Below are 13,164 nucleotides of genomic sequence, written 5' to 3'. Positions count from 1 at the left end.
ATTCAAGGCTTACATTAAGTATTCTTTAAGCCAACCGACAAACACATTTATTTTAGATGGATCTGGCAACAGTAGTGAGTAGGTAGTTAGAGTGAAATAGAACAAAAGAAAAAACTTCAGGATGTTTCCAAGGACCAAGTGAAGTATAGAAAAGTGTACGTGAATTTAAGGCAAAACCTTGACTGGCTTCGATCTCATTTCATCCAATTTGACCTGAAGGACCAAGTATAATTCACAAGGACAGGTGCTAGGTGTGAGCACATGTGGCCAAGATATACTAGGAGCACAGCTGCAAACAAAGGTTGGATTGTGCTCTCTATCTGCACAAAGGAGCTATGTGGCAAGAATAAGAATAGGCAGGGGTGATGTAGGTATTTGGGATTGATCAAGAGATTAGGAGGCCGTGGTTAATGAGAGTGGCTACAATTACCAGTGATTTCTTAAGGACAAACAAAACAAAAGTTTCAAGTACCTGTCCGAGAATAGGTCCGAGTGGGGGTCCTGGGGCAGCTTGTCCTGACCTGACAATCGTCCTGATAATGCCACCTGTGTCTAGCTTCTTCACCGCCTTTGCAGCCTTGGAGATCTTAGACATTGTGGTCGTTTTGCTTTAAACCAGTTGTGACTCCATCCACTGAAAAGAAACACACACAAAAAACAACAAATTAGTCTCTTTTAGGTTAAAACAACTGCAACAAATCATTTAAACACTGAACTCATTAAAACATCATACACTTGGGTCGAAACTATACCCACGGGCTAAACTCCACTACTGCCATTGCTTTCAGCACAAAGTAATTAAAAAAATCTTTGGCTTCGATCATTTTGGCGAGAGCCACAAATCTGGAGGTGTTTTGGAGCAGCGACCCACTGGATGTGTTTGGATCCCCATGAGATGACAGGATTTCTGTGCACTCTAAAATCATAGAGCATAACAAATCAGCTAACTTATATTTGGTATGTGCTGCTGCTCCACTCCACTGTGGCTGTAAGGGTCAAATGCCAAGGGATGAGGAGGGATGAGTACAAAAACTCATGCAGGAGTGTGCTCGTTTCATGTAAGGGCATGAAAAGGCTGGGTGTTATATTAAATCCAAGAAGCACTTTCCAAATTAGGATGCAATTAGCGGTGTGGGGAAGATGACCTTAACCACTGGCCCCTCTCTGAAGCTGTACAACTCATAAAAGTAAAACCCTAATCTTCTACAAAAATAAAACTGATAGTGATATTGCAGTATAAAAAAATAAGTTAAATCAATATACAGAGCCAAGAGACCATAGTGGGTTTTAAGGTTGTGGCTTATGATTCAAGGAAACTCGCCATTCAATAAAAATAAGTACTATAGTGCACAGAGGAGTTGTAGCTATGATTCATCATAAGCAACAGAGGGCATCCAATTAGATCAACAGAGGAGACAGTGGCTCAGAGCTATATGGGACCTCATGCTGCGTCAGTGCAACAAAGGGGAAAGTTTAAAGCACCCAGGGAAAGTTGTCGTTGCATCAGATGAATAAGCAGCAGCAGCAGCAGTTGGCTAAGGTGCACCCACCATGGCCGCATTTGTGAGGGTATTAGAGCTGATAACACACGGTGCACAAAGAAGAATCCATTTGGCTTGATCTTCTCCAATAGCAGCCTTTTCAACAGCACTCACAGAGCCTGCTGCTTTGGGGAGGTCAATTTCACGCTGCGTGCCTAGTGTGTTCTGCTACTTCATTGGAGAAAAATCACATTGTAGCTTAGATCAATCTGAAGGGAGGCAGCTAAACTCAGAGAGATGTTTGCATTAAAACTGAAGAAAGAAACCATTTCAACTATTAACCACAAGCAACGCGGTGGCAGTAAACAATGCGCGTTTTTTGAGAAATAATCTGAAACACCACATGAGCTCTGTAAAGCCTTAAAATAAAGCGTCATTGCTAAATGAGGATAAAAATGAAAGCCAGCAACACATTTTTAATTGTAATTTGGAGTAGATAATACCATTTGTGAGGGGGACTGACAATGTCATGCTTTAATGCACCCCAACTCCATCTCAGCTGGTGAATATGAATAATAAAAGCACAGTTTGCTAGCAAAATGAAATCATCACAAGGCCAAGCAGCAGCAAAGAATCGACCTACATAAGGCATCACAACTACACTGACAGTGCATTTCACTCAGATGAATTTACATTAGATTTAAGGAATAAAGCTGCATTACCTCAGAAAGGTGGAAATACACATCAAGGCTGAACACTAAGCCTCAACAAGGACCAGGTTTATTTTGGCTGTGAATAATCAAATCAAAGGCACAGTAATTTGAGAGCAACCAAGAAGGCGTTCTTTAGCTGGGATATTATATTCTTACGGCAATTACTGGAAACAGTGTCTTGATAACAAGGAGCGTGCAGGAGGAGCAATTTATTTAGACTGAGCTCCAGCATAAAAGTGTTTGTCTTAAATCTGCTTGATAAATTGAACACCACAATGGCTGAATTTAAATCACAACTTGATAAAAAAAAGTCTGGCCATAATGAACCAAAAGCCTTCATCAAAACAAGCACATGCTACCGTTTCTAAAGTGGTCAATTCTGTTAGAGTGGCCATTTTAGAACCAGAGAGTTAGCAGTTCAATAACAATTACATCCAAGATCTCTGTTTTGATTGCATCACTAGTCATGAACAGTTACTAACTTTATTTTCTCTATAACTGGTGGACATCTGCTGTTTCTGAACATGCACACTTTACTCCGCATGCCACTCAGAATGCATGTATCTGTGTTTGACTATATTAAACAGGAAAGCAGGAATTATAATATGCTGCGCTCACAATAATAGCATCACACCGCCAGAATCAAAATTTATAATTTTACCGACCAGCCTTAGTTTGAACTCCTGCTGTGTCAATGGGCAAGGCACTTCACCCACTCTTCAATATGAATGTGATGTGGGAGTAATTGTCAGTCCAGAGTGCAGTTTTGCAGCCTTAAGGCAGCTTTGGACAGAAGTAACAGAGAGTGGTGAGTGAATAAATAATGTGAAGTCTTCAACTATTCCAAAAAAGGACTAGATTACAGAGGCATTAACATAATTTTTTACAACAAGTAGAATTTCTGTTTTGTCTTTGTCTTTTATCACCAAATATGATCCTGAACCTTTTGGTTATAGTATCTGCACAAATCTGAACCACTGCTGTTCTGCTCCAGTTTTTATTTGTCTGTCAAATTTATTGGAAAAGATAAAATGTGAAGATTTTGAGGCAGCCCCGCGGAGTGTCAAACAAACTACTAGGGATGGAGCAGAACATGTCTGACAGAGGTAAACACGTCAATAAATGTGAGCAGAGAGAGGAGAGGCAGCACAAACCCCAGCTGTCACAGTAAAGCTGACATAAACAGCTCCAGAGAGAGATCTTTAACCAAACTCCCCCTCCTAAAAACCCATTACATTTTATTATCTGTTCATTATTACACGCCTGATCTTTCTGAAGGACTTCTAACTGCCGATTTTGTGGTCTTTTAGCCTAATTAAAACGGACTACACTTCAAGGATAGCGCTTACTTTGATTAAGGATATTAATCAAGTTGCTATTAACAATATGGGCTTAACACAGAACTGGTGAAGCCTTCTGTTGTGTGGGCTATTAGACACTCTTTAGTCTTCATTACAGAGACAAGCCAAACAATGGCAGCGTCAATAGACACCAGCCCTGAAATGTGTTGGCATTTACTAGTCTGAGATAACAGCGTGACACTGTTGTGAATTGAACAATGGATGGCCGCGGATTCAAAACTCGAAAATAAACATTACAGACAAGGGGTGGGAGATATGCCAGAAAAAATAATGTCATACCTTTCAGCAAAACATGAATTGAAAACATGCACTGAAAATATCTTTGCAGTTTTCCTCACATTGAGATTGTGATTGCATTTACGAGTGGAATGTCCAGGTCAGGAGCATTATACAGTACTTGAGAAAAGACTGAAACATGAACTGCACGTAGTACATATTTGTAGAGGTCTGGAATAAATTATTTAACTTCAGTAATAGTATCCATTGCAATTTAATGACTGCAACCATTTAAAATCTTGCAGCAGTACTAGATCCTAATCATTGCCCTTGTTATATTGTGTTTAAAGGTCCTATACTAAGCAAAATTGACTCTTGTGAGCTTTAAGCCATGTTACAATGTTGTTACCTTCTCAAAAACATACATGGAGTTATATTTTGCTTCATTCCACAGGTATACATCTCCAAAGCTCAAAATGTTCTGTTCCACCTTGTGATATCATGAAATGGTAGTTTTCAAATTATCCGCTATCTTTTATCTTTCCTTTTGTTCAGGAAAGATTCCAGGGCTGAAATTATCCAAATGACTTTACTGAAGGTGTATGGAGTTTAAAAAAAAACACAGCAAAGCACAAGCACAAGGTGGAACAGAGCTAAGACTAAATATTAAGGGTTTGTGAGTTAAACATGTGTGAATGATACAAAACATAACTCCAGGTATGTTTGTGATCACTGATGAGGAACATAGATCAGAAAATAGCATAATATGGTCCCTTTAAGAAGCATGCAACCATCTTCTTTTTCTTCTGAGGGTTCACTGTTCATTTTGATTGGTTTATTTGGCGAGCATGATGGAGACTGACCAATAGGACAAGAGGGCGAGGAAAGGTGTCTGTGTTTGAGCATTCATTAAACAATGAATAGAAGCACGATATTCACAAAATGATCGCCCAGTCATCCCTAGTACAAGTATAAAGCCAGTGCAAGGGGGGAAACGAAGGCATGTTCCAGGTTTATTCCTCTTTTTCACAGCAGTCTGATGAAATAAAAGCAGGATGCTAATTGATTTCTCTGTGGGGCTTCTCTCATACCTGAGACGGTTCATGTCGGATAACCTTTGTAACTGCGCATTCGCCTCGGGGTCTTCATCTCTCAGCCAAATTACATCTGAAAAAGACAAGTCAAATCTTCTTCCAATGCTAACGCCTGCTGCACTGCTACAATACATTACGAGGAAAAAATGCATTCGAAAAAAGCACTCTGCTGTTGTGACAATGGCTAATTTGAAATGTTTGTGTCCAGAGATGCTTCATTAGGTTTTCTTTTACAGTGAGTCTGGAGATGAATGTTTTTCCTTATTCGCACTGAATTGTAAACCATTTTTGCAGCTCCATTTTGTTGTTTGCTTGGTAACATACAATCAACAATAAAACTCACTGTAGTGATTTGCATAATGATAAGATAGCTACACTAAGCAGGCCAGGGAGTACTGTCAAAATAGCACTATACAGCCACACCGTTAATTTTAAATTGTTTACACCAAAATCTATTCTTGGGCCCTCAATACGTTGGCTTGTTTAGCTCATTAATTTTCAGCAATTACCTCGACTCTACCCAGTCCAAACTCATTGTTAACAACCTCCTAAAACATGCAATTTCCAGCATAACACTTGATAATAAGGAAAGTTAGTACATAATGAATTAATGGAAGCTGAGAATATAAATTAAAGTTAAACCTCGGGCTTCACACATTAATCACACAAGTTATTAACGCAATGCATCAACAATTGTGACGTGTGTGTCACGAGAAACAGCCCAAGAATAATTACGTTTTGCAATTGAATTATGGGCTCTGGGTTCAACAGGCAATAACAAAATAAATACATAAATACTGTATATTTAATCCTCACTGGCTACACTTCTTGCACTGTTTGTCACTGTCCTCAAAGTAACAATAAGCAAGCATTTCCAAGTTAATAGGTAATTTGAATGTAGGGCTGCAAAACTGATTAAAAAAAAAGATTCTTTTTTTTTTTTCCAATTATCAAATAGCAATTGGTCCAAAATGATCCAAGGAATGTTTTCAGGATGAAAACTTTCTTACCAAGTTTGTAACTACTAATAGGGTAATCTTTTCTGTGTCTCTGTCTGTTTAAAATTTTGTCAGTGAACAAAATCCTAAATTGAAAACATGCATAGCAAGTCTTATCACTGTCAGCCCTAAACACTGAGCCCTGTATTGATAGTTCTATTCAATAGCTTTTATTACATACCACGTCTCCTTTTACCACATAGGGTTGAGTGTGGTTTGTACTCCGTAGCCTTTATTTGAAGGCTGAAAACATTTGGCTTCTAAAAATCAATTTTGCTGTTGGATCACCGTCAGCTGATAATCCAGTAGCAGCAGGTGGTGCAGATAAACGGTCTTGTTATGGCTTTTACATCGTGTGAAAAACTATAACATTGAATCTGATGCAGCGGGGGCTTTAATGTGCGCATTTAAGATAATAGACTCTATGTACAAAGCTACAGATGTTCACCTATGTGTCATGGAGGCATAGTGGGAGTAGCTATTTTTCAGCTTGTAGAAAGTTTCTCTTTTAAGGGGGCAGCGTGAAGTAGACAGCCATGGTTTATATCTCTTTTGTTGTCATTTTTCTCTTTCTCTCCCTGGTTTCCTGCCATTTCTCTGCTGTCATTTGTAATAAAAGCGAAAAATGAAGAAGAAAAGGCACTGCGGCTGGAAAGGAAGTAGCAAATTGTTACGGTTTTGTCAGGTGTGGTAAGAGTTGCTCAAAACATCTTATGAAAAAGCCAAATTATACAGTTTAAAGCCTTATTTTTCAGTAATCAAGGGGGGAAAACATCACCACACATTTCTATTAAAGTTATGCATTTCTTTGACCGCTGAACAGTGAATGCTTGTTTATAAAAATACTGGACCGTGTAGCTCCTAACTGTGATTTAAAAAATATGTTTAATATAATTTCTGGTAGGACTGGACAAAAGGAAAAATTAATCAAAATTTCTGTAATTAAAATGTAATACAATTTTCTTTATAAATATTAATTTTGTGACCATAATCATTATAGACTTAATAATTCCCATTTAACAACAACAACAACAAAAAGTAAAATTCCTTCTTCCAAAATCTCAATTCTGCTCCCTATCACATGTGTATTACTGACAGAGGGTTGGCTGTAGAACTCTAAATAAAAAAAATAATACATATCTATTAAAATTCAATTAATGCACAGCCCTAAATTCTGGTAACTTTTATTTCAAATATGTATGCAAGAATTCATGACAAAAATTTATCTTCAGGACTAATTAGTAAATTAAAACAGCCACATTCGTTTGCATATAGACAGTCACGCACCATATCCCCTTTTCTCCATCATACCAAACTAGACAGGAAATAGACATAAAATCAAACACACTGAATGCTTAGAAGTCTTCTGTTCATCACTGGTTAACATGTGTATAATTCGCTGGCTTTTCTCCCTCCTCTTATCATGATTACACGGTACATTTGAGCCTGGAGTTCCCACTGGTAATTACAGTGATTTTTCCTGATATAATAAATTTATTCAACAAACTTTCTACTCAAGATTTATGATCTATTATTTGATAAACCCTTCCTCTTGTTGGGGCTTAATAAAGTGATACTGTAGTAGTCCATCTGTGCTTAGTCTTAGGCACATGAGCCACTTTGTTCCCATGTACATAATAGATAAAATCTGACAGTGTGCTGTGAGGAAATTACTAGGAAAAAAGTGACTTGACACCTATTATTTCTTATCTCTCCAATATTAAAAGTAGACTTGCCAATCAACTGCACTTTCCAGGAAGTTTGCTTTTCCCATCAAGAGATAATGACAACTTTTGCATTAATACTAAGCTACCTAAGCCTCCAATTACATGAGAAAATGTTTTGCATGTCCTCTGCAAGATAGTAAAAAAAGCTAAATAAATACATAGCAAATAAGGAGAGCGATATTGGAGAAGGAGACAGACTAGTGTCCCTAGGCACTGATGAGGCGTGTGTGTGTGTGGTGGGGGGTTACATTTTAATAGTGATTTCAGATATCTGCACGTTTTAGCAGAAGGCTGTACTGCCATTCCTACCATAATAAACAGACTTTGACCTTGAATATACAAAATGTAACGTTATCAGCACAATAAACAAGAGCAAGGAGACCTTGAGAAGAGCACTGAGAGACCCTCAGTGCAGGTAAGCAAAATAATAACTGATGGACTAAAAACCATGACCACAGAAACAATACAAAAACCACAGCCAAAAGAAAACTGAGGCCAGTGCCCTAGCAATTAACAATAGAAATTAGAGCCCGATCGATATGGATTTTGTTGTTGCTGATATGATACAGATATAATGGGAGTTGGGGCTGCCGATAGCCGATATAATCACCGATATATTTAGTGATGGATAAATTCCCTGTAAGTCTTGGAAGTATTAAAAAAAAAACTTAGGTTTGGCTCTGGTGGTTTTTAAACTGGGTTTATTTAGGCAACATTTATTGTTATTTTGCCTCTTTACATGATATGTCATAGGACTAAAGCAGGTCTAAGGCAGGACTAAACAAGAACTGAACCATACTCGGTCTCTATCTCTCTCCCTCTCTCGACCCCAAGATTAGTCCTGGTTTATTTATTTTATGCTGAATATATTTATGCACGTTTTTTCTATCCTATGCACACGCATATTTTTGAAAGTTTCGTTTTTAGCGGCTGTCAAACTACCACGAGTCTGCACGCGGCGTGAAGAGAAAAAAAGTGAGAGAAAGAGAAAACACGACTTCCAATCCCAATAAGGATCAGGCTCCCGTCGTTCGCTTCAAAGAGCCGGCTCTAAGAGCCGCTTCGTTCGTGACCGACACATCACTACTAGCCAAGCTAGTAAATAAACAATCGCTATTAGCCTTTAGCTGTAAATGCTGCGTGCCGCGGTAATTAATTATATGCGCAAATTTCATCATTCACACCTCTATTCACAGCTCATTTACATATCAATGCATGTCCTGTATCAAATATACGGCCAATATAGTCACTTTACAATAGGCCAAAAGAAAACAGCCTTTATGTGTGAGAGCGACAGCAGCTATTCGCTTACCTATCAGAACGAACCAAAACTAGCTTCAAAGTCGATGCATTTCCAACACTCACCGCTCACACAGGCTCCTCCTCACATCACAAATCTGCACTAATAAATGTCCTTTTAATCCAGACTCAAACCGATTGTCCGTAAAAAGAATATAATCTCAGTGTTGCGCACATGGATCTATGTCTGCGGGTGTAAACAAACGCACGTGACTCTGGGGGTGTGTTCAGGGACAGTACGGACACACACACTGACAAATGACTCTGCAGATAAATACTGATGCGGAGCCACATATTAGAACATTTATCTGTCTGTAAATTGGATTAAATGAACATAATGTAGAGAGTCTAAACTTTATAACGAGGTATAACATGCCCACGTGAAATACCGGCCCCTATCAGCAAGCATATCGGCCGATAGCCGATATGCTTCCAGTTGCTCATAACGGTCGATAATATCGGCCAACCGATATATCGGTCGGGCTCTAATAGAAATCAGAATACCAATCTTTTCACAGGAAGAAAAAGACTGTGCCAATTTGAGTTTCAAGCACCTCTGTTGCCATAGATATTAAAAAGTGTAATTTGGTGGTGGGTCTGCCCCCTGCTTGCCTGCAAAGAGATGTTATTGCTTAACAATACCTGACACCATTAGGTAAAGTTACAAGTCAGATCAGTGGAGACAATGCATGATTTTCAAGCTATTTTTGAGCAATAACATCATCAGTAAATTAACAAATTCAAGATAGGCATCTCCCCCCTCAAAAATAGTCCTCATTTAATCCTTGATAGCAGGAATTAATCATTTCCCTGAATGTACCTGGTGTCACAAGGAAAGATAAAGTTTAAACAAAATAAAATAAAAATAAATATAAAGCTTTATAACTTTATCGCAATAAAGTTATATTAAATACAGATTAGTGCTGAATTTTGCATTGTGTTGCATTTTTATTCAGTTAATTTTCACTTAGCTTTGAGGTCGGTTGATTCGCTGTTCGGGTTAGCTTTGATGGTGACATTACTTATTATTTCACTAGTAACACACAGAGGCTTGTTTTTGCCAATATATGCGCATATACGCTCACTGGAGGCACTTTGTTGTTTTGACCCTGAAAATGAAAAGCCAAAAAATGAAAAGAAAAATACTTGGGGCGAGGGTCATTCACAAGTAAAATGAAGAGATAACTCAGACATGCAAGTTGTACAGAGCTGCTAATATGCCAAAGCTGTTCTGCTGCATTAGTATTCATGCCTTCAATCTCCAGAGCTATTGATCGCTGGATGCCAAGTGCTAAAGGCCAGTCAAATAAAACCAAGTACTCCAAAAGACTCTGAACGATCCCTCAAGACTGAGAAGGGACAGTGGTGTCACCCCACTTCACAACCAGCAGCCCCTTTAATCTCCCCAAAAAACAAAAACAAAACTAGCAGAGTAAAGTAAACTAGATATTAATTTAAGTGAAAAGCACCAGGGGACTGGATCAGGGTTTGATTGACAGGCAATCATTTGAGTCTAAAATCATCATAACTCAAAAATCATGTCTTGCAAACTTTCTGCAATAAAAATAGATAGGAGGAAAATTAAATGCAGTTTGACAGGGATAATTAAAAGTCCTAATGGGCTGGATTATTTCGTGGATGTCACTACTAATGTTATTCACTATTCATTGGATTGACACGGTCCTGACAGGATACTAAAATGTATATTAATATCAGCATTATACCAATTTCTATACCACAATGAGAACAAAATGTTCTACAAACTGATCTCAAAGGATACTCAAATCTTCTTCATGACCTGCATATTAAATATTAATTGCAGAATATATTTAATGTAATAATAGTATAATGAGGTCATATACTTTTGAAAAAGATTAAAAGTTAGTAAAATTTAATAGTATAGTATTATAAAGTATAGTAGTAGTAGTAGTAGTAATAGTAGTACATGCCTACATGCCTTTCCCACTGAGCAAAGCAGAGTTTTCTTTCTGAAAGAATTACTGATTTTATATATCACTTGTTTAAAAAAAAAAAGTACAATAAAATGGCAATTCAGATATCAAACAGTGCTATTGTAGTTTTAGGTTTTGAATTATTCATGCATTTTTTTGGCTGGGGTCGATGTCCATTCACTATTGGCTACATTTGATGTTTTTTAATATTTAAAAATATACCTTCAAACATTTCTAAAAGACCTTTTAATGAGGGTGACATACTAAAACAGCACAAATATAGTGGGATGCTGAAGAGCTCTGTACACATTTAAAATGTTCTACATTTCATTAGCCTTGTTTTAATCCTTGTTAAGACTTTGAAAGGGAAGATGATGTAGACAGTGTCACTTTTCTTATAGAGGGCACAAAATATTTCTGTCATTTATCACAATATTGATAATCATCTTAGTTTTGCAGTATTAACAGCAGATCACATTTGCATTTTGTCTCTTATCCTGGAGCGTTCTCCTGTTTCATGCTGGTTGAAGCTTATGTCCACTGTCCATCTGCTCTCACTATAAACACTATATGTAAATTTGATTCACCAATTCATTTGCATATGTCTGTGAGCAGTGGGAAGACAGGTGTCCCCAGAGAACTCATGATACAAGGTTACACAATGGAAGATATATTGGGACTTATTATCTAATATGCAGCTAATAAGTTTATTTGGGACACAATAAAGACATAGTACTAGTGGTATTTGAAACAGCTCATTTGGTATTGCATATAGTGTCTGAAATAAGCAATGTCCTCCTTACAACCCTGATATATGTGACAGTAGAGTCCTCAGCATTTCTATTATACACACAAAACGCACCCATCAAACACAGAACATATACACATTAAGGGCTAATACTCTGTGTCCACAAAATATTGATTCTAAGCTTAAGCTAAATGACAAAGCACAACCAGATTAGCCATAAAGGGGAAAAAAACAAAATGCACCATTCATTACGGCAGCATAAAAGCAACCCACCATTAGTGAAAACTTTGAAAACTTGAACCAAATTCTAACTTTGTGAACAACTTTTGTGTTTGTCTCCATGGAGATGTGCTTTGCCTGGAATGTTCCATGGTGTGCCATTAACCATATCAATCTAGCATTTATTCATTACAGGTGTTTTTATTACTCAGAAATACAATAATTCCTTCTGTGAACAGGGATGACCCTCCACAGATCTGAATTGTATGTGGTGTAGTGCTGTCACCTGCTTGTCTCCCTTGTGACTGATATGTTTAAGCTATACTGTGGCACTTTCTAGACAACGCAATACCCTTTGCATGAGCATGATGCAAGTGGTGGAACCTCCACTAGAAATGTTACACAATGCATCTTTAATGCTTTAGGTGTCTCATGTGATGCGCAGGCGAAATGACAAAGCAAAACTAATGTGGTTAAAAGGAGCAGATGGGTTCCACTTTCAAATGCCCATCACAGCAGCCACCATGCATAGTTGAATCCAGAGTTTGTGTGAAGAGCGATGGGCGTTGGTCGCTGCATGCATTATCCCTCCACTGCCTGTGATCAAGTCCCAGTGAGGCAGTTTTCTTTACTGGCTTGTGTGATTTACATTTCCCCTCTCCCCGTCATTTTGAATGGCACGACAGAAAATGTTACAAACTGCCAGCCGTGGGAATAAATCTACAACAAACTGCAACAACGAAGGACCGACCCAAGAGGAAAGCAAAGAAGTGATAAATAAAAATAAAAATGAGGGGAAGTTCTAAAGTGGTGAAATGACATTAAAGGTTTCCGTGGGGCTTTCATCTTATGGTATGTCACAGAGGGGATTAAATCTGATGATGCGATTAATGATGCCTCCAATTACAGATACACAAGAAAAATGATAAGACTTCTAGGCATCTCTTAGTTCAGACACAGCAATACAGAGTAAAGGGAGTAAGATATACAATCACCAACAAAAAAACAAATTACCAATGAAATATTTGGACACAAAGGTTTTGTCCTTTTATCCCTGAATATTATGTATACTTCTCAACATGAGCTCAATGTGAAAGCCAAGAATGCAAAGGGTGCCTAGGTAGGCCAAACAAATACGCATTAATGGGCCAAAGGAATTTATATTGTTTTTCAGCAAAGATGTGGATTGCATTGTCTTCAATTGCTGTTATTGAAAAGGGAGGAGAGACTAATTTAATCTCCTTTACATATTGTGTGTAAATAAAAAATACTAGATACACCTTATACATCTTAGCACCCCCTCACAAGCCTAATTTTAGACAAAATTTTGCCCATAAACCACCTTCTTCTCTGTCC

The 13,164-nt window shown here is 37.9% G+C and overlaps 1 protein-coding gene across 2 annotated transcripts in view; it reads right to left on the bottom strand.

Annotated features, from left to right (window-relative positions):
* mrpl11 (mitochondrial ribosomal protein L11) overlaps positions 1-13,164 on the bottom strand; it is a 34,941-nt gene that overhangs the window by 20,709 nt on the left and 1,068 nt on the right. For both annotated transcript variants that reach the window (XM_020923527.2, XM_055159506.1), the window contains one exon: positions 473-634. In XM_020923527.2, coding sequence (XP_020779186.1) covers positions 473-595 — 123 coding nt within the window. In that variant the 5' untranslated portion in view covers positions 596-634. The remainder of the gene's footprint in view (positions 1-472; positions 635-13,164) is intronic.

This window comes from Boleophthalmus pectinirostris, unplaced genomic scaffold, assembly GCF_026225935.1.
Source record: "Boleophthalmus pectinirostris isolate CB_2022bp ecotype Guang Dong unplaced genomic scaffold, ASM2622593v1 HiC_scaffold_23, whole genome shotgun sequence".
Taxonomy (NCBI): domain Eukaryota; kingdom Metazoa; phylum Chordata; class Actinopteri; order Gobiiformes; family Gobiidae; genus Boleophthalmus; species Boleophthalmus pectinirostris.
Note: the sequence above shows the minus strand (reverse complement) of the source record. Positions and strands in the feature narration are given on the sequence as shown.